The sequence below is a fragment of the Oncorhynchus nerka genome, linkage group LG14, assembly GCF_034236695.1.
Source record: "Oncorhynchus nerka isolate Pitt River linkage group LG14, Oner_Uvic_2.0, whole genome shotgun sequence".
In the NCBI taxonomy this organism is placed as follows: domain Eukaryota; kingdom Metazoa; phylum Chordata; class Actinopteri; order Salmoniformes; family Salmonidae; genus Oncorhynchus; species Oncorhynchus nerka.
Genome location: NC_088409.1, coordinates 81,553,138 through 81,576,757, shown reverse-complemented (window position 1 = coordinate 81,576,757; position 23,620 = coordinate 81,553,138). Strand labels below are relative to the sequence as shown.

At 48.0% G+C, this 23,620-nt stretch overlaps 1 protein-coding gene across 1 annotated transcript in view; it reads right to left on the bottom strand.

Annotated features, from left to right (window-relative positions):
- LOC115142207 (fatty acid CoA ligase Acsl3-like) overlaps positions 1-23,620 on the bottom strand; it is a 107,045-nt gene that overhangs the window by 52,675 nt on the left and 30,750 nt on the right. Inside the window, exons 3-4 of the mRNA XM_065027223.1 lie at positions 21,688-21,865; positions 8,104-8,213 (exon numbers count right to left, since the gene is read on the bottom strand). Coding sequence (XP_064883295.1) covers positions 8,104-8,213; positions 21,688-21,865 — 288 coding nt within the window. The remainder of the gene's footprint in view (positions 1-8,103; positions 8,214-21,687; positions 21,866-23,620) is intronic.

The following is a 23,620-nucleotide window of genomic DNA, read 5'->3' as shown; positions in this document are numbered from 1 at the left end:
GTGTTGGTCTGTGTCTATAACCCAGTGTGTTGGTCTGTGTCTATAACCCAGTGTGTTGGTCTGTGTCTCTAACCCAGTGTGTTTGTCTGTGTCTCTAACCCAGTGTGTTGGCCTGTGTCTCTAACCCAGTGTGTTGGTCTGTCTTTAGACCAGTGTGTTGGTCTTTCTATAACCCAGTGTGTTGGTCTGTGTCTATAACCCAGTGTGTTTGTCTGTGTCTATAACCCATTGTGTTGGCCTGTGTCTCTAACCCAGTGTGTTGGTCTGTCTCTAGACCAGTGTGTTGGTCTTTCTATAACCCAGTGTGTTGGTCTGTGTCTCTAACCCAGTGTGTTGGTCTGTCTCTAGACCAGTGTGTTGGTCTTTCTATATCCCAGTGTGTTTGTCTGTGTCTATAACCCATTGTGTTGGCCTGTGTCTCTAACCCAGTGTGTTGGTCTGTCTCTAGACCAGTGTGTTGGTCTTTCTATATCCCAGTGTGTTGGTCTGTGTATTTAACCCAGTGTGTTGGCCTGTGTCTCTAACCCAGTGTGTTGGTCTGTCTTTAGACCAGTGTGTTGGTCTTTCTATAACCCAGTGTGTTGGTCTGTGTCTATAACCCAGTGTGTTTGTGTGTGTCTATAACCCATTGTGTTGGCCTGTGTCTCTAACCCAGTGTGTTGGTCTGTCTCTAGACCAGTGTGTTGGTCTTTCTATAACCCAGTGTGTTGGTCTGTGTCTCTAACCCAGTGTGTTGGTCTGTCTCTAAACCAGTATGTTTGTCTTTATATAACCCATTGTGTTGGTCTGTGTCTCTAAACCAGTGTGTTGGTCTGTGTATATAACCCAGTGTGTTGGACTGTGTCTTTAACCCATAGTGTTGGTCTGTCTCTAACCCAGTGTGTTTGTCTGTGTCTCTAACCCAGTGTCTTGGTCTGTGTCTCTAAACCAGTGTGTTGGTCTGTGTATATAACCCAGTGTGTTGGTCTGTGTATATAACCCAGTGTGTTGGTCTGTGTATATAACCCAGTGTGTTGGTCTGTGTATATAACCCAGTGTGTTGGTCTGTGTATATAACCCAGTGTGTTGGTCTGTCTCTAAACCAGTGTGTTGGCCTGTGTCTATAACCCAGTGTGTTGGTCTGTGTATATAACCCAGTGTGTTGGTCTGTGTATATAACCCAGTGTGTTGGTCTGTCTCTAAACCAGTGTGTTGGTCTGTGTCTTTAACCCAGTGTGTTGGTCTGTGTCTCTAACCCAGTGTGTTGGTCTGTGTCTCTAACCCAGTGTGTTGGTCTGTCTCTAGACCAGTGTGTTGGTCTGTGTCTCTAACCCAGTGTGTTGGTCTGTGTCTCTAACCCAGTGTGTTTGTCTGTCTCTAGACCAGTGTGTTGGTCTGTGTCTCTAACCCAGTGTGTTGGTCTGTGTCTCTAACCCAGTGTGTTGGTCTGTCTCTAAACCAGTATGTTTGTCTTTATATAAGCCATTGTGTTGGTCTATGTCACTAAACCAGTGTGTTGGTCTGTGTCTATAACCCAGTGTGTTGGTCTGTGTCTCTAACCCAGTGTGTTGGTTTGTGTCTCTAACCCAGTGTGTTTGTCTGTGTCTCTAACCCAGTGTGTTGGTCTGTCTCTAGACCAGTGTGTTGGTCTTTCTATATCCCAGTGTGTTTGTCTGTGTCTATAACCCATTGTGTTGGCCTGTGTCTCTAACCCAGTGTGTTGGTCTGTCTCTAGACCAGTGTGTTGGTCTCTAATCCCAGTGTGTTGGTCTGTGTATTTAACCCAGTGTGTTGGCCTGTGTCTCTAACCCAGTGTTGGTCTGTCTTTAGACCAGTGTGTTGGTCTTTCTATAACCCAGTGTGTTGGTCTGTGTCTATAACCCAGTGTGTGTTGGTCATTGTGTCTGTGTCTCTAACCCAGTGTGTTGGTCTGTCTCTAGACCAGTGTGTTGGTCTTTCTATAACCCAGTGTGTTGGTCTGTGTCTCTAACCCAGTGTGTTGGTCTGTCTCTAGACCAGTGTGTTGGTCTTTCTATAACCCAGTGTGTTGGTCTGTGTCTATAACCCAGTGTGTTGGTTGTGTCAGTGTGTTGGTCTATAACCCAGTGTGTTGGACTGTGTCTTTAACCCATAGTGTTGGTCTGTCTCTAACCCAGTGTGTTTGTCTGTGTCTCTAACCCAGTGTGTTGGTAAACCAGTGTGTTCTGTGTCCATAACCCAGTGTGTTGTTGGTATATCAGTGTGTTCTATAACCCAGTGTGTTGGTCTGTGTCTCTAACCCAGTGTGTTGGTCTGTCTCTAAACCAGTGTGTTGGTCTGTGTCTCTAACCCAGTGTGTTGGTCTGTCTCTAAACCAGTGTGTTGGTCTGTGTCTCTAACCCAGTGTGTTGGTCTGTCTCTAACCCAGTGTGTTGGTCTGTCTCTAAACCAGTGTGTTGGTCTGTGTCTCTAACCCAGTGTGTTGGTCTGTCTCTAACCCAGTGTGTTGGTCTGTGTCTCTAACCCAGTGTGTTGGTCTGTCTCTAAACCAGTGTGTTGGTCTGTGTCTCTAACCCAGTGTGTTGGTCTGTCTCTAAACCAGTGTGTTGGTCTGTGTATATAACCCAGTGTGTTGGTCTGTCTCTAAACCAGTGTGTTGGTCTGTCTATAACCCAGTGTGTTGGTCTGTGTATATAACCCAGTGTGTTGGTCTGTGTATATAACCCAGTGTGTTGGTCTGTGTATATAACCCAGTGTGTTGGTCTGTCTCTAAACCAGTGTGTTGGTCTGTCTATAACCCAGTGTGTTGGTCTGTGTATATAACCCAGTGTGTTGGTCTGTGTATATAACCCAGTGTGTTGGTCTGTCTCTAAACCAGTGTGTTGGTCTGTTTATAACCCAGTGTGTTGGTCTGTGTCTTTAACCCAGTGTGTTGGTCTGTGTCTTTAACCCAGTGTGTTGGTCTGTGTCTCTAACCCAGTGTGTTGGTCTGTGTTTCTAACCCAGTGTGTTGGTCTGTCTCTAGACCAGTGTGTTGGTCTGTGTCTCTAACCCAGTGTGTTGGTCTGTGTCTCTAACCCAGTGTGTTGGTCTGTCTCTAGACCAGTGTGTTGGTCTGTGTCTCTAACCCAGTGTGTTGGTCTGTGTCTCTAACCCAGTGTGTTGGTCTGTCTCTAAACCAGTATGTTTGTCTTTATATAACCCATTGTGTTGGTCTGTGTCTCTAAACCAGTGTGTTGGTCTGTGTCTCTAACCCAGTGTGTTGGTCTGTGTCTCTAACCCAGTGTGTTGGTCTGTGTCTCTAACCCAGTGTGTTTGTCTGTGTCTCTAACCCAGTGTGTTGGCCTGTGTCTCTAACCCAGTGTGTTGGTCTGTCTCTAGACCAGTGTGTTGGTCTTTCTATAACCCAGTGTGTTGGTCTGTGTCTATAACCCAGTGTGTTTGTCTGTGTCTATAACCCATTGTGTTGGTCTGTGTCTCTAACCCAGTGTGTTGGTCTGTGTCTCTAACCCAGTGTGTTTCTCTGTGTCTCTAACCCAGTGTGTTGGCCTGTGTCTCTAACCCAGTGTGTTGGTCTGTGTCTTTAACCCAGTGTGTTGGTCTGTCTCTAGACCAGTGTGTTGGTCTTTCTATAACCCAGTGTGTTGGTCTGTGTCTCTAACCCAGTGTGTTGGTCTGTCTCTAGACCAGTGTGTTGGTCTTTCTATAACCCAGTGTGTTGGTCTGTGTCTATAACCCAGTGTGTTTGTCTGTGTCTATAACCCATTGTGTTGGCCTGTGTCTCTAACCCAGTGTGTTGGTCTGTCTCTAGACCAGTGTGTTGGTCTTTCTATATCCCAGTGTGTTGGTCTGTGTCTTTAACCCAGTGTGTTGGTCTGTGTCTCTAACCCAGTGTGTTGGTCTGTCTCTAAACCAATGTGTTGGTCTGTGTCTTTAACCCAGTGTGTTTGTGTGTGTCTATAACCCATTGTGTTGGCCTGTGTCTCTAACCCAGTGTGTTGGTCTGTCTCTAGACCAGTGTGTTGGTCTTTCTATAACCCAGTGTGTTGGTCTGTGTCTCTAACCCAGTGTGTTGGTCTGTCTCTAAACCAGTATGTTTGTCTTTATATAACCCATTGTGTTGGTCTGTGTCTCTAAACCAGTGTGTTGGTCTGTGTATATAACCCAGTGTGTTGGACTGTGTCTTTAACCCATAGTGTTGGTCTGTCTCTAACCCAGTGTGTTGGTCTGTGTCTCTAAACCAGTGTGTTGGTCTGTGTATATAACCCAGTGTGTTGGTCTGTGTATATAACCCAGTGTGTTGGTCTGTGTATATAACCCAGTGTGTTGGTCTGTGTATATAACCCAGTGTGTTGGTCTGTGTATATAACCCAATGTGTTGGTCTGTCTCTAAACCAGTGTGTTGGTCTGTCTATAACCCAGTGTGTTGGTCTGTGTATATAACCCAGTGTGTTGGTCTGTGTATATAACCCAGTGTGTTGGTCTGTCTCTAAACCAGTAGGTTGGTCTGTTTATAACCCAGTGTGTTGGTCTGTGTCTTTAACCCAGTGTGTTGGTCTGTGTCTTTAACCCAGTGTGTTTGTCTGTGTCTATAACCCATTGTGTTGGCCTGTGTCTCTAACCCAGTGTGTTGGTCTGTCTCTAGACCAGTGTGTTGGTCTTTCTATATCCCAGTGTGTTGGTCTGTGTCTCTAACCCAGTGTGTTGGTCTGTCTCTAAACCAGTATGTTTGTCTTTATATAACCCAGTGTGTTTGTCTGTGTCTCTAACCCAGTGTGTTGGTCTGTGTCTCTAAACCAGTGTGTTGGTCTGTGTATATAACCCAGTGTGTTGGTCTGTGTATATAACCCAGTGTGTTGGTCTGTGTATATAACCCAGTGTGTTGGTCTGTGTATATAACCCAGTGTGTTGGTCTGTCTCTAAACCAGTGTGTTGGTCTGTCTATAACCCAGTATGTTGGTCTGTGTATATAACCCAGTGTGTTGGTCTGTGTCTTTAACCCAGTGTGTTGGTCTGTGTCTCTAACCCAGTGTGTTGGTCTGTCTCTAAACCAGTGTGTTGGTCTGTGTCTTTAACCCAGTGTGTTGGTCTGTGTCTCTAACCCAGTGTGTTGGTCTGTCTCTAAACCAGTGTGTTGGTCTGTGTATATAACCCAGTGTGTTGGTCTGTGTATATAACCCAGTGTGTTGGTCTGTCTCTAAACCAGTGTGTTGGTCTGTCTATAACCCAGTGTGTTGGTCTGTGTATATAACCCAGTGTGTTGGTCTGTGTATATAACCCAGTGTGTTGGTCTGTCTCTAAACCAGTGTGTTGGTCTGTCTATAACCCAGTGTGTTGGTCTGTGTCTTTAACCCAGTGTGTTGGTCTGTGTCTCTAACCCAGTGTGTTGGTCTGTGTCTCTAACCCAGTGTGTTGGTCTGTGTCTTTAACCCATAGTGTTGGTCTGTCTCTAACCCAGTGTGTTTGTCTGTGTCTCTAACCCAGTGTGTTGGTCTGTGTCTCTAAACCAGTGTGTTGGTCTGTGTCTTTAACCCAGTGTGTCGGTCTGTGTCTTTAACCCAGTGTGTTGGTCTGTGTCTCTAACCCAGTGTGTTGGTCTGTCTCTAACCCAGTGTGTTTGTCTGTGTCTCTAACCCAGTGTGTTGGTCTGTGTCTTTAACCCATAGTGTTGGTCTGTCTCTAACCCAGTGTGTCGGTCTGTCTCTAATCCAGTGTGTCGGTCTCTGTATATAACCCTGTGTGTTGATCTGTCTCTAACCCCGTGTGTCGGTCTGTGTATATAACCCAGTGTGTTGGTCTGTGTCTCTAACCCAGTGTGTTGGTCTGTGTCTTTAACCCAGTGTGTTGGTATGTGTCTCTAACCCAGTGTGTTGGTCTGTCTCTAAACCAGTGTGTGGTCTGTGTCTTTAACCCAGTGTGTTGGTCTGTGTCTCTAACCCAGTGTGTTGGTCTGTCTCTAAACCAGTGTGTTGGTCTGTGTCTTTAACCCAGTGTGGTATCTGTGTCTCTAACCCAGTGTGTTGGTCTGTCTCTAAACCAGTTTGTTGGTCTGTGTATATAACCCAGTGTGTTGGTCTGTCTCTAAACCAGTGTGTTGGTCTGTCTATAACCCAGTGTGTTGGTCTGTGTATATAACCCAGTGTGTTGGTCTGTGTATATAACCCAGTGTGTTGGTCTGTCTCTAAACCAGTGTGTTGGTCTGTGTCTTTAACCCAGTGTGTTGGTCTGTGTCTCTAACCCAGTGTGTTGGTCTGTGTCTCTAACCCAGTGTGTCGGTCTGTGTCTTTAACCCATAGTGTTGGTCTGTCTCTAACCCAGTGTGTTTGTCTGTGTCTCTAACCCAGTGTGTTGGTCTGTGTCTTTAACCCATAGTGTTGGTCTGTCTCTAACCCAGTGTGTCGGTCTGTGTCTTTAACCCAGTGTGTTGGTCTGTGTCTCTAACCTATTGTGTTGTTCTGTCTATAACCCAGTGTGTTGGTCTGTGTCTTTAACCCAGTGTGTTGGTCTGTGTCTCTAACCCAGTGTGTTGGTCTGTCTATAACCCAGTGTGTTGGTCTGTCTATAACCCAGTGTGTTGGTCTGTGTCTTTAACCCAGTGTGTTGGTCTGTGTCTCTAACCCAGTGTGTTGGTCTGTGTCTCTAACCCAGTGTGTTGGTCTGTGTCTTTAACCCATAGTGTTGGTCTGTCTCTAACCCAGTGTGTTTGTCTGTGTCTCTAACCCAGTGTGTTGGTCTGTGTCTCTAAACCAGTGTGTTGGTCTGTGTCTTTAACCCAGTGTGTCGGTCTGTGTCTTTAACCCAGTGTGTTGGTCTGTGTCTCTAACCCAGTGTGTTGGTCTGTCTCTAACCCAGTGTGTTTGTCTGTGTCTCTAACCCAGTGTGTTGGTCTGTGTCTTTAACCCATAGTGTTGGTCTGTCTCTAACCCAGTGTGTCGGTCTGTCTCTAATCCAGTGTGTCGGTCTGTGTATATAACCCAGTGTGTTGGTCTGTGTCTCTAACCCAGTGTGTTGGTCTGTGTCTTTAACCCAGTGTGTTGGTCTGTGTCTCTAACCCAGTGTGTTGGTCTGTCTCTAAACCAGTGTGTGGTCTGTGTCTTTAACCCAGTGTGTTGGTCTGTGTCTCTAACCCAGTGTGTTGGTCTGTCTCTAAACCAGTGTGTTGGTCTGTGTCTTTAACCCAGTGTGGTATCTGTGTCTCTAACCCAGTGTGTTGGTCTGTCTCTAAACCAGTGTGTTGGTCTGTGTATATAACCCAGTGTGTTGGTCTGTCTCTAAACCAGTGTGTTGGTCTGTCTATAACCCAGTGTGTTGGTCTGTGTATATAACCCAGTGTGTTGGTCTGTGTATATAACCCAGTGTGTTGGTCTGTCTCTAAACCAGTGTGTTGGTCTGTCTATAACCCAGTGTGTTGGTCTGTGTCTTTAACCCAGTGTGTTGGTCTGTGTCTCTAACCCAGTGTGTTGGTCTGTGTCTCTAACCCAGTGTGTTGGTCTGTGTCTTTAACCCATAGTGTTGGTCTGTCTCTAACCCAGTGTGTTTGTCTGTGTCTCTAACCCAGTGTGTTGGTCTGTGTCTTTAACCCATAGTGTTGGTCTGTCTCTAACCCAGTGTGTTTGTCTGTGTCTCTAACCCAGTGTGTTGGTCTGTGTCTTTAACCCATAGTCTTGGTCTGTCTCTAACCCAGTGTGTCGGTCTGTCTCTAATCCAGTGTGTCGGTCTGTGTATGTAACCCTGTGTGTTGATCTGTCTCTAACCCCGTGTGTCGGTCTGTGTATATAACCCAGTGTGTTGGTCTGTCTCTAACCAATTGTGTTGGTCTGTCTCTAACCCAGTGTGTCGGTCTGTGTATATAACCCTGTGTGTTGGTCTTTCTCTAACCCAGTGTGTTGGTCTGTCTATAACCCAGTGTGTTGGTCTGTCTCTAACCCATCTGGTGGGTCTGTGTATCTCTGACCCTACTCTGCATCTCACACTGATAACAGTGGGCATAGTACAGAGCCCAGATCCACAATGTGCATCCTATTTACCTCTCCTCTCTCTCCCACACATAAACTCCTCTTTCCCACTCTTCCTATCCTTTCTTGATTTCTTCCTATACTTCTTAATATCATATCTACACATTTTCAGATGTGTGTGTTCTCTCACCTTGAGTCTGGTCTCCAGTAGCTCTCGGCTGGTTATGATGTGACTGACCTCTGTCTCGTTCAGACCATGAGTGATGGCCGGACCCCCCAGGGTAGAGTACAGAGTGACCACTGCAACACACACACACACACAAGGTAAGGTAAGACCAATGATGTATCATCAGATAATACAGCTGATGATAAGATGTCGTATGGATAGAGTTAGATCTAAGGGGTGTATTTCTGGTCCTGTTTGGGAGTGAGGCCACATGTTAAAGCCCTCGTGATTAGTATATTCTGTTTGCTTCAGGGCTGTGGTAATGTAACACTGTGTTAGTGTAACGCTGCAGCAATGGCATCATGTCTGCTCTGGCTCTGTCACTGGCGTGAGTGAGTGGCCTGGGACTGGGCTAAACCAGACTGAACTGGGCTGGGCCCAGGCTACATTACATGACTATATGTCTGACTGGTTGAGATGGGTATCACTCACTACAGGGACCAGGGGCACGTGCAGAGATGAGTGTGTGTGAGTGTGTACGTGTACATGTGCAAGCATCCCCAATCCCCAAACCAGTGGTGTGAAGTAAAAATACTTTAAAGTTCTACTTAAGTAGTTTTTTCTGTACTTAACTATTTATATTTTTGACAACTTTTATTTCTACTTCACTACATTCCTAAAGAAAATAATATACTTTTTACTCCATACATTTTCCCTGACACACAAAAGTACTCATTACAGTGTGGCGAAATCCTGCACGGAGCCTTCACCGTGCGCTGCCACTTTAAGAGTGCATCAGCAGTAAGGAAGGAGGAAATAAAGACAGCTCATTCAGCTCTTTGGGGAGGAGCTCTTGGTTGGCGCGACAGTTTGATTGTGTGCGTTATGCTGCAGAAGTTTGGTTTATTTTCAGCGTGTGTAGTCATTTTTCCTACAACTCAAAACCAAGGAAGTCCTCATCATTAGAGTCCTCCACGAAGAGGTCCTGCAGGTGTTGCTTTTGCCTGCGATCCAGCTCTTCTGCCGTAGGGTAGCAGGGCTTTAGGTCAACAACATGCACTGTCCTGACATCTTCCCCAGTGTCCTCCAAACAGACCAAGTAGTCCACTGGTCCCAACTGCTGCACTACAAGGTATGGACCTTTCCATCTCGAAGCTAGCTTGTCAGTGAACTTCTTAGACGCCTTTGACAGATGATATGACTGTACCCATACACGAGACTGGGATGGAAAACACACGTCTCGTCTATGTTTGTCATAGTTTATCAGCTGTCGTTGTTTGGCTTTGGTTTTGCTGGCCTCCACTCTGGCTAGCAAGGTGTGGTGGTGTTGTACGGCATCAAACGCTGGGCAGTCAGGTGAAACATTCGAACATTGCAAGACTCTGTCCATCTGACCTTTTAGTGATCTTCCCAGGTGGAGTTCGGCGGGAGTGACCCCAGAAGTCTCCTGCACGGCAGAGTTCAGTGCAAAGCAAAATTCCGGAAGATGCTGATCCCACCTTGTGTGCTGATCCCCCACGAATTAAGCAATCATCCACTTCAGGGTTCGGTTTACCCTCTCGGTCAGGTTGGTCTGAGGATGGTAAAAGGTGGCAGCTCTCCCAGATGTTGGACATGAACAGTAAGGTCTGTACTCTTACACTCGGCCGTATAACCGTCTTCAAACACAAAATCTATACCCGGCATGATGTCCCCATTAAGCAGCATCCCTACAGGCTGTCCACCGCCAAACTGGCAATTCTCAATGAACAGCTCAAAAGCATGTTGGAGAATGGAATTGTAGAACCTTCTTTTTCCGGATGGGCTTCTCCGGTTGTCCTGATCCCTAAGAAAGATGGTGGATATCGATTCTGTGTGAACTACAGGAAGCCGAATGCCATAACAGAAAGTGATGCCTACCCTCTACCAAACATAAATGACATACTGGAATCTCTGGCAGGAGCATCCATCTTTAGTAATCTGGATATGAACAGTGGCTATTGGCAGGTGGCAATGGATCCTGCTAGTCAGGACAAGACTGCCTTTGTCACACCTGCTGGTTTGTACTACTTCAAAGTCATGCCTTTTGGTTTGAATAATGCTCCAGCAACCTTCCAAAGGTTGATGGAGATTGTCCTGGGAGATCTGAGGGGTAGAAATAGTTTTGTGTATCTGGATGACATCATAATCTACTCCTCCTCTGTCGCGGATCATCTGCAAGACATACAGTCCGTATTCGACAGACTAAAGGCTGCAGGTTTGACCTTGAACTTGAAGAAGTGTTGCTTCTGTTTGCCAGAACTCAAGTTCCTTGGTCATGTGGTTAATGCTGAAGGTATCCATGCAGATCCAGCCAAAGTTGCAGCCGTGCAGGAATTCCCAATTCCCACATCCCTCAAGGCTGTTCAGAGGTTTCTGGGTATGGCTGGATGGTACCACAGGTTTGTGCCTGACTTTTCAAAGGTCGCCAAACCCCTCAACCACCTTAAGAATAAAGGTGTGAAATTCCAATGGACCTCTGCATGCCAAAGTGCATTTGAAGCACTCAAAAACAATCTTATTACTCATCTAGTGCTTGGACATCCTAACCTGAATGCTCATTTCATTGTGTACACAGATGCAAGTCAAACAGGACATGGAGCAGTCTTGGCTCAACAAACAGGACTTGGAACAAAAGAAGTTCTTGCTTATGCAAGTCACACCCTTAATTCAGCTGAGAGGAATTATTCAACGACTAAAAGGGAGTGCCTCGCTGTGGTCTGGGCTTTGGAGGAATGGAGCTACTACTTGGAGGCGAAGATCTTCACCGTTGTCACAGACCACGCTGCTCTGCAGTGGGTTCTGGCATCAGGCCAGACCAACAGCCGTCTTATTCGCTGGTCTATCAGACTGCAGAAGTTTGACTTCATCATTGAGTACCGCAAAGGAAAACGGAACGTTGTACCAGATGCCCTTTCTCGGATTACAGAGACTACCAATGTTTGTCCTACCTTGTGCAGCACTTATACTACCGCTAAATGTCTGGATGATTCCTTTCCTCTGGATGATGAGAGTGTATGGAGAGCACAGCAGAAGGATGCTGCCATCATGGCAATCCACAAGAGTCTGTCTGAAGAAGACTCGAAGAGTCGCTTCAATGATAAGTTCAGCATAATTCAGGATAAAGTGTATCGAAAAACTCCAAGAGGAGATGGAATACACAGCACCCATTACCGCGTCTTCATTCCCTCTACATTGAGTGACCAGATAATCCAAGTTTATTATGCTAATCCCATGAGTGGCCATCTTGGAGTTTTTAAGACTTATCGAAGACTACAAGAGGTGGTTTACTGGCCAGGCATGTGGGTTGATACCCGGAAGTTGATACCGTGGTGAACCATCCAAATGAAATGTTGGGAATTGACCTCATGGGACCTTTTCCTCCCAGCTGGGGGACCCGGAATGAATTTTTATTGGTGGTAGTGGACTACTACACACACTGGGTGGAGTTGTTTCTCCTCCGCAAAGCCACTGCATCAGCCATTGCTCTAATTCTGCGAAGGGAGGTCTTTACCAGATTCGGGATTCCAGACCAAATCCTCTCTGACCGAGGTCTGCAGTTCATATCAGGAATCTACAAAGAACTCAGTACCTACTGGGGTGTAATTGCCAAGCTGACCACAGCCTACCATCCTCAGACCAACCTGACCGAGAGGGTAAACCGAACCCTGAAAGGGATGATTGCTTCATTCGTGGGGGATCAGCACACAAGGTGGGATCAGCATTTTCCAGAATTTCGCTTTGCACTGAACTCTGCCGTGCAGGAGACTTCTGGGGTCACTCCTGCCGAACTCCACCTGGGAAGACCACTAAAGGATCCGATGGACATAGTCTTGCAAAGTTTGAATGTTTCACCTGACTGCCCAGCGTTTGATGCCATACAACACCACCACACCTTGCTAGCCAGAGTGGAGGCCAGCAAAACCAAAGCCAAACAACGACAGCTGGGAAACTATGACAAACATAGATGAGATGTGTGTTTTCCACCCCAGTCTCGTGTATGGGTACGGTCACATCATCTGTCAAAGGCGTCTAAGACGTTCACTGCCAAGCTAGCTTCGAGGTGGAAAGGGCCACACCGTGTAGTGCAGCAGTTGGGACCAGTGAACTACTTGGTCTGTTTGAAGGACACTGGGGAAGATGTCAGGACAGTGGATGTTGTTGACCTAAATCCCTGCTACCCTACGGCAGAAGAGCTGGATCGCAGGCAAAAGCAACACCTGCAGGACCTCTTCGTGGAGGACTCTAATGATGAGGACTTCCCTGGTTTTGTGTAGCAGGAACATGAACCTGTCAAAGCCTGCATCCTCTCTGTTTCTACAGGCTTTGTTTTTTCATGGGGGGAGGAGTGTGGCGAAATCCTGCACGGAGCCTTCACCGTGCGTTGCCACTTTAAGAGCGCATCAGCAGTAAGGAAGGAGGAAATAAAGACAGCTTTTTCAGCTCTTTGGGGAGGAGCTCTTGGTTGGTGCGACAGTTTGATTGTGTGTGCTATGCTGCAGAAGTTTGGTTTATTTTCAGCGTGTGTAGTTTATAAAGTATTTAACTCCATCATTGGTGTGACAGTTCTAGGTCGTGGTTTGTATTCCTTTGGGTCTGCGCCGGTTATGGATCGCATGGATTAGTAGCAACATTGTTGCGAAGCTTTGACATACAAACCAACAAACCATCGGACGGTCAGACAGTACACCGGCATGCCTGAAGACCACAGCTAAGATCTCTCTTGTTCTCTTTCTCTCTTTCTCATCCCGCTATTGTTCCAGTGCTTGACCCTGCAACAGACTTTCTATTTTTTCAAATGCACTTCCCATTGAAGTTCATTAGAGCTGGACTATTATTGCCCTGCCAGAAGTATTTGGCTGGACATTTTAGTTAAAAGTGAGGTTGCTTGTAAGTTGTGTATTGTTATTTGAACTGTATTGAGGTGGGGTGTGCTAATGACATGTGGCCGAGAAGATTGTGGACATTTTTAAGGCCTTTGTTGTGTCTATGAACACCCCCCACATTCATACCCTCTGCACTCATCCACTGGAAGATAATACAGATTCTTGCAAATCCTCTGTTGATGACTGGGTTCTTTCTTGTATGAAGTTGCTGATCAATTGCTCTGCCATTATTATTTATTATTATTATTATTGTATGAGGAATTCTTGGTGGGGTTACCCCTGTGCTGTGATGTGGGTTTTTCTCAAATGTCTTCCGGGTTGGAGCGAGCGGTCGCATCTGCACTCGGTCCGCAGGTAGTATTACATTTCATTACATTTCATTATAGTACAACGGTTTGATTTGTCTAATCTTAGCAATTTCTTCTTAGCTAGCTACATAGCCGTCTTTGTATCATAGATAATTGCGTAATTATCGTATTTCGTCGTCCTAACGCAGTCTACACTGCCCTGCAGCTAGCCAGCTAGCTAACGTCCACCGTTAGCTAGTCCACCGTCTACCGATTAGCAGCACAACTATTACACTCAACTGAACGACTTGATTAGTGTAGTGTTAGCTAGCTACATAGTTGTCTTTGCTGTCTTCGTACCCAAGATAATTGTGTAGTTTAGAGTGTGTAGTTTTATGTCGTCCTTAACATAGGAGACTCTGCTAGCTAGCCAACAGCTAGCCAACGTTTACCGAACAGAACTTCTGCACTCAACAATCCGGTCGCATTTCGCTTCGCTCCACAGGTAGTATCACACTTTTCATTTCATTTCATTACAGTACAACGGCTTGATTTGTTTGATCGTAGCTAGCTACATAGCTAGCTACATAGCCGTCTTTGTATCAAAGATAATTGTGTAGTCTAGAGCGATTTCCTAGGTTAGCTAGCCAGCTATTGTCGTTCTTTTAACGCAACGTAACGTAATCAACACTGCTAGCTAGCCAGCTAGCCCCGAATAGCAGCACAGTAGAAACTATTACACTCAACGGAACGACTTGATTAGTGTAGTGTCAACAACGCAGCCAATGCCAGCTAGCCTACATAGTCAACAACGCAGCCTCTGCCAGCTAGCCTACTTCAGCAGTACTGTATCATTTTAATCATTTTAGTCAATAAGATTCTTGCTACATAAGCTTAACTTTCTGAACACTCGTGACGTGTAGTCCACTTGTCATTCCAATCTCCTTTGCATTAGCGTAGCCTCTTGTGTAGCCTGTCAACTATGTGTCTGTCTATCCCTGTTCTCTCCTCTCTGCACAGACCATACAAACGCTCCACACCGCGTGGCCGCGGCCACCCTAATCTGGTGGTCCCAGCGCGCACGACCCACGTGGAGTTCCAGGTCTCCGGTAGCCTCTGGAACTGCCGATCTGCGGCCAACAAGGCAGAGTTCATCTCCGCCTATGTCTCCCTCCAGTCCCTCGACTTCTTGGCACTGACGGAAACATGGATCACCACAGACAACACTGCTACTCCTACTGCTCTCTCTTCGTCTGCCCACGTGTTCTCGCACACCCCGAGAGCTTCTGGTCAGCGGGGTGGTGGCACCGGGATCCTCATCTCTCCCAAGTGGTCATTCTCTCTTTCTCCCCTTACCCATCTGTCTATCGCCTCCTTTGAATTCCATGCTGTCACAGTTACCAGCCCTTTCAAGCTTAACATCCTTATCATTTATCGCCCTCCAGGTTCCTCGGAGAGTTCATCAATGAGCTTGATGCCTTGATAAGCTCCTTTCCTGAGGACGGCTCACCTCTCACAGTTCTGGGCGACTTTAACCTCCCCACGCCTACCTTTGACTCATTCCTCTCGGCCTCCTTCTTTCCACTCCTCTCCTCTTTTGACCTCACCCTCTCACCTTCCCCCTACTCACAAGGCAGGAAATACGCTCGACCTCATCTTTACTAGATGCTGTTCTTCCACTAACCTCGTTGCAACTCCCCTCCAAGTCTCCGACCACTACCTTGTATCCTTTTCCCTCTCGCTCTCATCCAACACTTCCCACACTGCCCCTACTCGGATGGTATCGCGCCGTCCCAACCTTCGCTCTCTCTCCCCCGCTACTCTCTCCTCTTCCATCCTATCATCTCTTCCCTCTGCTCAAACCTTCTCCAACCTATCTCCTGATTCTGCCTCCTCAACCCTCCTCTCCTCCCTTTCTGCATCCTTTGACTCTCTATGTCCCCTATCCTCCAGGCCGGCTCGGTCCTCCCCTCCCGCTCCGTGGCTCGACGACTCATTGCGAGCTCACAGAACAGGGCTCTGGGCAGCCGAGCGGAAATGGAGGAAAACTCGCCTCCCTGCGGACCTGACATCCTTTCACTCCCTCCTCTCTACATTTTCCTCTTCTCTCTCTGCTGCTAAAGCCACTTTCTACCACTCTAAATTCCAAGCATCTGCCTCTAACCCTAGGAAGCTCTTTGCAACCTTCTCCTCCCTCCTGAATCCTCCCTCCCCTCCCCCTCCTCCCTCTCTGCAGATGACTTCGTCAACCATTTTGAAAAGAAGGTCGACGACATCCGATCCTCGTTTGCTAAGTCAAACGACACCGCTGGTTCTGCTCACACTGCCCTACCCTGTGCTCTGACCTCTTTCCCCCTCTCTCTCCAGATGAAATCTCGCGTCTTGTGACGGCCGGCCGCCCAACAACCTGCCCGCTTGACCCTATCCCCTCCTCTCTTCTCCAGACCATTTCCGGAGACCTTCTCCCTTACCTCACCTCGCTCATCAACTCATCCCTGACCGCTGGCTACGTCCCTTCCGTCTTCAAGAGAGCGAGAGTTGCACCCCTTCTGAAAAAACCTACACTCGATCCCTCCGATGTCAACAACTACAGACCAGTATCCCTTCTTTCTTTTCTCTCCAAAACTCTTGAACGTGCCGTCCTTGGCCAGCTCTCCCGCTATCTCTCTCAGAATGACCTTCTTGATCCAAATCAGTCAGGTTTCAAGACTAGTCATTCAACTGAGACTGCTCTTCTCTGTATCACGGAGGCGCTCCGCACTGCTAAAGCTAACTCTCTCTCCTCTGCTCTCATCCTTCTAGACCTATCGGCTGCCTTCGATACTGTGAACCATCAGATCCTCCTCTCCACCCTCTCCGAGTTGGGCATCTCCGGCGCGGCCCACGCTTGGATTGCGTCCTACCTGACAGGTCGCTCCTACCAGGTGGCGTGGCGAGAATCCGTCTCCACACCACGTGCTCTCACCACTGGTGTCCCCAGGGCTCTGTTCTAGGCCCTCTCCTATTCTCGCTATACACCAAGTCACTTGGCTCTGTCATAACCTCACATGGTCTCTCCTATCATTGCTATGCAGACGACACACAATTAATCTTCTCCTTTCCCCCTTCTGATGACCAGGTGGCGAATCGCATCTCTGCATGTCTGGCAGACATATCCGTGTGGATGACAGATCACCACCTCAAGCTGAACCTCGGCAAGACGGAGCTGCTCTTCCTCCCGGGGAAGGACTGCCCGTTCCATGATCTCGCCATCACGGTTGACAACTCCATTGTGTCCTCCTCCCAGAGCGCTAAGAACCTTGGCGTGATCCTGGACAACACCCTGTCGTTCTCAACTAACATCAAGGCGGTGGCCCGTTCCTGTAGGTTCATGCTCTACAACACCCGCAGAGTACGACCCTGCCTCACACAGGAAGCGGCGCAGGTCCTAATCCAGGCACTTGTCATCTCCCGTCTGGATTACTGCAACTCGCTGTTGGCTGGGCTCCCTGCCTGTGCCATTAAACCCCTACAACTCATCCAGAACGCCGCAGCCCGTCTGGTGTTCAACCTTCCCAAGTTCTCTCACGTCACCCCGCTCCTCCGCTCCCTCCACTGGCTTCCAGTTGAAGCTCGCATCCGCTACAAGACCATGGTGCTTGCCTCACGGAGCTGTGAGGGGAACGGCACCTCAGTACCTCCAGGCTCTGATCAGGCCCTACACCCAAACAAGGGCACTGCGTTCATCCACCTCTGGCCTGCTCGCCTCCCTACCACTGAGGAAGTACAGTTCCCGCTCAGCCCAGTCAAAACTGTTCGCTGCTCTGGCCCCCCAATGGTGGAACAAACTCCCTCACGACGCCAGGACAGCGGAGTCAATCACCACCTTCCGGAGACACCTGAAACCCCACCTCTTTAAGGAATACCTAGGATAGGATAAAGTAATCCCTCTCACCCCCCCCTCCCCCTGAAAAGATTTAGATGCACTACTGTTCCACTGGAGGTCATAAGGTGAATGCACCAATTTGTAAGTCGCTCTGGATAAGAGCGTCTGCTAAATGACTTAAATGTAAATGTAAATGTAAATGTTTTATATGGTGTGTATTTGTCACGACTTCCGCCGAAGTTGGCTCTCCTGCCTGTTCGGGCGGTGCTCGGCGGTCGTCGTCACCGTCCTACTAGCCACTACCGATCCCTTTTTCTTTTGTCTATTGGTTTGGTCTTATTAGTTTCACCTGTGTGTATTTTAGTTTAATTAACGTCCTTATATGTAGTAGGTTGTCCCGCCCTTGTTTTGTTTGGGATTGTTTTTGTATTCATGTCATTTGGTGTAGTGCTTGTGTTTTATTCTCCGGTCTATTTTTGATCCTGTGTTGGATTATTCACCCTGTGTGTTGGGTTGACCGTGTTTTTTGTGCGCCGGAGAATAAACGGTCAAATATCTGAAACCTGCTCTCTGCGCCTAATTCCACCCACCTTGATAAAACGTGACAGTATTCTCTTTTCTCTCCACTGGCTATCTGGTAAACAGGCTACACTCTAGGCAGTCTCTTCTGCTGATGTGTGTGGGTCTGGTAGTGGTACTCTCTCTATTCTACTCTTTTCCTTTCGGCATGGTTAATACCTGCCTGGCGCCCGAACAAAATCTTTCTTTACCCCTCTCTAATAAATACCGCTACAACATTTTGAATGATTAAAATGGTGTCACGTTCTGCCCTTAGTTCTTTTGTTATGTCTTTGTTTTAGTATGGTCAGGGCGTGAGTTGGGTGGGTTGTCTATGTTAGTTTTTCTATGATTTGCTATTTCTGTGTTTGGCCTGATATGGTTCTCAATCAAAAGCAGCTGTCAATCATTGTCCCTGATTGAGAACCATATTTAGGGAGCCTGTTTTCTATTGTGTTTCGTGGGTGATTGTTTTCTGTTGTGTGTCTGCACCAGCCAGAAGTGTATTCGGTCGTTTCTCTTTGTTATTTTTGTTATTTCCGTGTTCATTTGAATAAATATGGACACATAACAACGCTGCACCTTGGTCCCTACCTTCTTCCACCATCAACGGCCGTTACAGAATCACCCACCACCAAAGGACCAAGCAGCGTGGTAACGGGCAGCGGCCGAAAGTGCAAGACTCCTGGACATGGGAGGAGATTTTGGACGGCAAGGGACCCTGGGCACAGGCTGGAGAATATCGCCGCCCCAAGGCAGAGCTGGAGGCAGCGAAAGCCGAGAGGCGGTGGTATGAGGAGGCAGCACGGCAGCGCGGTTGGAAGCCCGAGAGGCAGCCCCAAAAATGTCTTGGGGGGATGCACACGGGGAGTGTGGCTAAGTCAGGTAGGAGACCTGAGCCAACTCCCTGTGCTTACCGTGGAGAGAGAGGGACCGGGCAGGCACCGTGTTATGCCGTGAGGCGCACGGTGTCCCCGGTGTGCATGCATAGCCCGGTGCGGTACATAGCAGCGCCTTGTATCGGCCGGGCTAGATTGGGCATCGAGCCAGGTGACATGAAGCCGGCTCAGCGCATCTGGTCTCCAGTGCGTCTCCTCGGGCCGGGGTACATGGCACCAGCCCTACACATGGAGTCCCTGGTTCGCCAGCACAGCCCGGCTACGGGGAGCATTCAGCCAGGTAGTGTTGGGCAGGCTCAGTGCTCGAGAGCTCCAGTGCGCCTTCATGGTCCGGTCTATCCGGTGGCACCTCCACGCACCAGCCCTCCGGTGGCAGCCCCCCGCACCAGGCTGTCTCTCTGTCTCCTCCCTACAGGTGCTCCCGCCTGTCCAGCGCTGCCAGAGCCTTCCTCCTGCCCAGCGCTGCCGGAGTCTCCTGCCTGTCCGGCGCTGCCGGAGTCTCCCGCCTGTCCGGCGCTGCCGGAGTCTCCCACCTGTCCTGCGCTGCCAGAGTCCCCCGCCTGTCCGGCGCTGCCGGAGTCATCCTTCACTTCGGCGCTACCGGAATCTCCCGTCAATTCGGGACCCATGGCTAGGGTCCCCAGTCTGAGGTCGGCGGCGAGGGTCGCCGCTCTAAAGAGGCCACGGTGGCGGGCTAAGAGGCAGAAAAACTATGGTTAAGTGGGGTCCACGTCCCGCGCCAGAGCCGCCACCGCGGACAGACGCCCACCCAGACCCTCCCCTATAGGTTCAGATTTTGCGGCCGGAGTCCGCACCTTTGGGGGGGTACTGTCACGTTCTGACCTTAGTTCCTTTGTTTTTGCCTTTGTTTTAGTATGGTCAGGGCGTGAGTTGGGGTGGGCAGTCTATGTTTGTTTTTCTATGTTGGTTTTTGAGTTCGGCCTAGTATGGTTCTCAATCAGAGGCAGCTGTCAATTGTTGTCCCTGATTGAGAATCATACTTAGGTAGCCTGGATTTCACTTTTGGTTTGTGGGTGTTTGTTTCCGTGTGAGTGTTTGGGCCACACGGTACTGTTTCGTTTTGTTCACATCGTTTATTGTTTTGTTCCAGTGTTCAGTTTGTTTATTAAAAAGACATGAACACTTACCACGCTGCACCTTGGTCCTCCTCTCTGTCTCTAGACCACATCCGTTACACTGTAAGTATGTTTTAGTAATTACATTTACTTTTGATACTTAAGTATATTTAGAACTAAATACTTTTAGACTTTTACTCAAGTAGTATTTTACTGGATGACTTTCACTTTTACTTGAATCATTTTCCATTAAGGTATCTTTATTTTTACTACAGTATGACAATTGTTTACTTTTTTTTCAAAATCCACAGTCATAACCCTGCTCTGACAGGACAAAAAGAGGAGGAGGCAGAGAGGGGAGGTCACCCGACCCAGGGCAGGCTAACAGAGAAAGGGCTTATGGAACAGGGCCAGTGACATCACTGCCATGCGTCATGAACGGCTGAGACTTCCTGTTGTGTGTGTGAGGACACAGGGTGTGACACCTCCAGCCGTGAGATACTAACACACTGTCAGGTCCCGTCACGTTCACACATACACTCTCTCCCCTCTTCTTTTACAAAACATTTATAAAATGATGAGGTGATTGAATAGCTCATACTTTGCAACCATCCTTTCCCTTCTGAGGTTTAGAACCAAGAAACAAACACAAACAAATTCCTGGCAAGGCCAACCAATCAGGTTGAGTCAGACTCAACTTGACAATACAAACACAGAGTGAACAAAGAAGAAAGAAGAGGTGGAGGAGGAAGAATGAGAGATGGATGAATAGAGAGCCTATGGAGAGAGGGGAAAGGCTTGAGAGATGGATGAATAGATGGCCTATGGAGAGAGGAGGAATGCTGAGCGATGGATGAATAGAGAGCTTTAAGAGAGAGAGGAGGAAGGCTGAGAGATGGATGAATAGAGAGCCTATGGAGAGAGGAGGAAGGCTGAGAGATGGATGAATAGAGCCTATGGAGAGAGGAGGAGGGCTGAGAGATGGATGAATAGAGAGCCTATGGGGAGAGGAGGAAGGCTGAGAGATGGATGAATAGAGCCTATGGAGAGAGGAGGAAGGCTGAGCGATGGATGAATAGAGCCTATGGAGAGAGGAGGAAGGCTGAGCGATGGATGAATAGAGCCTATGGAGAGAGGAGGAAGGCTGAGCGATGGATGAATAGAGCCTATGGAGAGAGGAGGAAGGCTGAGACATGGATGAATAGAGAGCCTATGGAGAGAGGAGGAAGGCTGAGCGATGGATGAATAGAGAGCCTATGGAGAGAGGAGGAAGGCTGAGAGATGGATGAATAGAGAGCCTATGGTGAGATGAGGAAGGCTGAGGCTATGGATGAATAGAGAGCCTATGGGGAGATGAGGAAGGCTGAGAGATGGATTAATAGATCCTATGGAGAGAGGAGGAAGGCTGAGAGATGGATGAATAAAGAGCCTATGGGGAGATGAGGAAGGCTGAGGCTATGGATGAATAGAGAGCCTATGGAGAGAGGAGGAAGGCTGAGAGATGGATGAATAGAGAGCCTATGGGGAGATGTGGAAGGCTGAGGCTATGGATGAATAGAGAGCCTATGGAGAGAGGAGGAAGGCTGAGAGATGGATGAATAGAGAGCCTATGGGGAGATGAGGAAGGCTGAGGCTATGGCGTCAGAAGCACGGACCAGAGGGTCTATGTGAAAAGGAGGAGGAACACACAACCCTCAGGCCAAATGAAGAAGGGGAGGGGGGGGATGAGGGATAGGAGGAAGAAGGAGGGGGAGAATTGGAACACTTCTCTTACAGTGGCATAGCAGCAAGGAGAAACTGATCTTCTTCCTCAGCTGGGCTGGACATGTTTCAGATGTTATGTATACCCTGCTCACACTATAAAACCAGAACTGATGCATAAGAGGAGAGCGAGAGAGAGACGGACGGACCCCCCCACCACACACACACACACTACGCAGTCAAGCCTATGTATGGAGAGTACTCACAGGGGAGGTTGTACATGAACCAGACTTGGGGTGTGTGCAAGTGGACACTCACAGGGGAAGTTTTGCATGAAGCAGGCCTGTGCAGCTATTACCCACTCGGCCCTGGTCTCACAGAAGATGGCAATATTGTTGTGGGCCCTCTGGCCAAGCGCTGCCAGACCAATGCCAAAGCAGGCTGCTGCCCTGTGGGTCTCAGCATAGGACAGCCAGCGGTACTGCCCAAGGATCACCTACAAGGGGCACAGAGAGCACACAGGATGTCAGAGAGGGAGGGAGGGAAAGAGAGAGAAAGAGAGACACAGAGAAAAAAAGAGAGAACAAGAAAGAGCGAGAAGTACCAGGGGGGAAAGCAGAGAGGTGGGAAATAATAGAGACACACAGAGAAACAGAGATTTGGAAAGAGAGAGATGGAGGAGGGAAGAATAGTTCACAGTGTTTGTTTTATGCGAGGGAGAGATGGAGGAGGGAAGAATAGTTCACAGTGTTTGTTTTATGCGAGGGAGAGATGGAGGAGGGAAGAATAGTTCAGTGTTTTGTTTTATGCGAGGGAGAGATGAAGGAGGGAAGAATAGTTCAGTGTTTGTTTTATGCGAGGGAGAGATGGAGGAGGGAAGAATAGTTCACAGTGTTTGTTGTATGCGAGGGAGAGATGGAGGAGGGAAGAATAGTTCAGTGTTTGTTTTATGCGAGGGAGAGATGGAGGAGGGAAGAATAGTTCAGTGTTTGTTTTATGCGAGGGAGAGATGGAGGAGGGAAGAATAGATGGAGGAGATGGAAGAAGAATAGTTCAGTGTTTGTTTTATGTGAGGGAGAGATGGAGGAGGGAAGAATAGTTCAGTGTTTGTTTTATGCGAGGGAGAGATGGAGGAGGGAAGAATAGTTCAGTGTTTGTTTTATGCGAGGGAGAGATGGAGGAGGGAAGAATAGTTCAGTGTTTGTTTTATGCGAGGGAGAGATGGAGGAGGGAAGAATAGTTCAGTGTTTGTTTTATGCGAGGGAGAGATGGAGGAGGGAAGAATAGTTCAGTGTTTGTTTTATGCGAGGGAGAGATGGAGGAGGGAAGAATAGTTCAGTGTTTGTTTTATGCGAGGGAGAGATGGAGGAGGGAAGAATAGTTCAGTGTTTGTTTTATGCGAGGGAGAGATGGAGGAGGGAAGAATAGTTCAGTGTTTGTTTTATGCGAGGGAGAGATGGAGGAGGGAAGAATAGTTCAGTGTTTGTTTTATGCGAGGGAGAGATGGAGGAGGGAAGAATAGTTCAGTGTTTGTTTTATGCGAGGGAGAGATGGAGGAGGGAAGAATAGTTCAGTGTTTGTTTTATGCGAGGGAGAGATGGAGGAGGGAAGAATAGTTCAGTGTTTGTTTTATGCGAGGGAGAGATGGAGGAGGGAAGAATAGTTCAGTGTTTGTTTTATGCGAGGGAGAGATGGAGGAGGGAAGAATAGTTCAGTGTTTGTTTTATGCGAGGGAGAGATGGAGGAGGGAAGAATAGTTCAGTGTTTGTTTTATGCGAGGGAGAGATGGAGGAGGGAAGAATAGTTCAGTGTTTGTTTTATGCGAGGGAGAGATGGAGGAGGGAAGAATAGTTCAGTGTTTGTTTTATGCGAGGGAGAGAGATGGAAGAATAGTTCAGTGTTTGGAGGGAGAGATGGAGGAGGGAAGAATAGTTCAGTGTTTGTTTTATGCGAGGAGAGATGGAGGAGGGAGAGTGTTTGATGGAGAGATGGGAGGGAAGAATAGTTCAGTGTTTGTTTTATGCGAGGGAGAGATGGAGGAGGGAAGAATAGTTCAGTGTTTGTTTTATGCGAGGGAGAGATGGAGGAGGGAAGAATAGTTCAGTGTTTGTTTTATGCGAGGGAGAGATGGAGGAGGGAAGAATAGTTCAGTGTTTGTTTTATGCGAGGGAGAGATGGAGGAGGGAAGAATAGTTCAGTGTTTGTTTTATGCGAGGGAGAGATGGAGGAGGGAAGAATAGTTCAGTGTTTG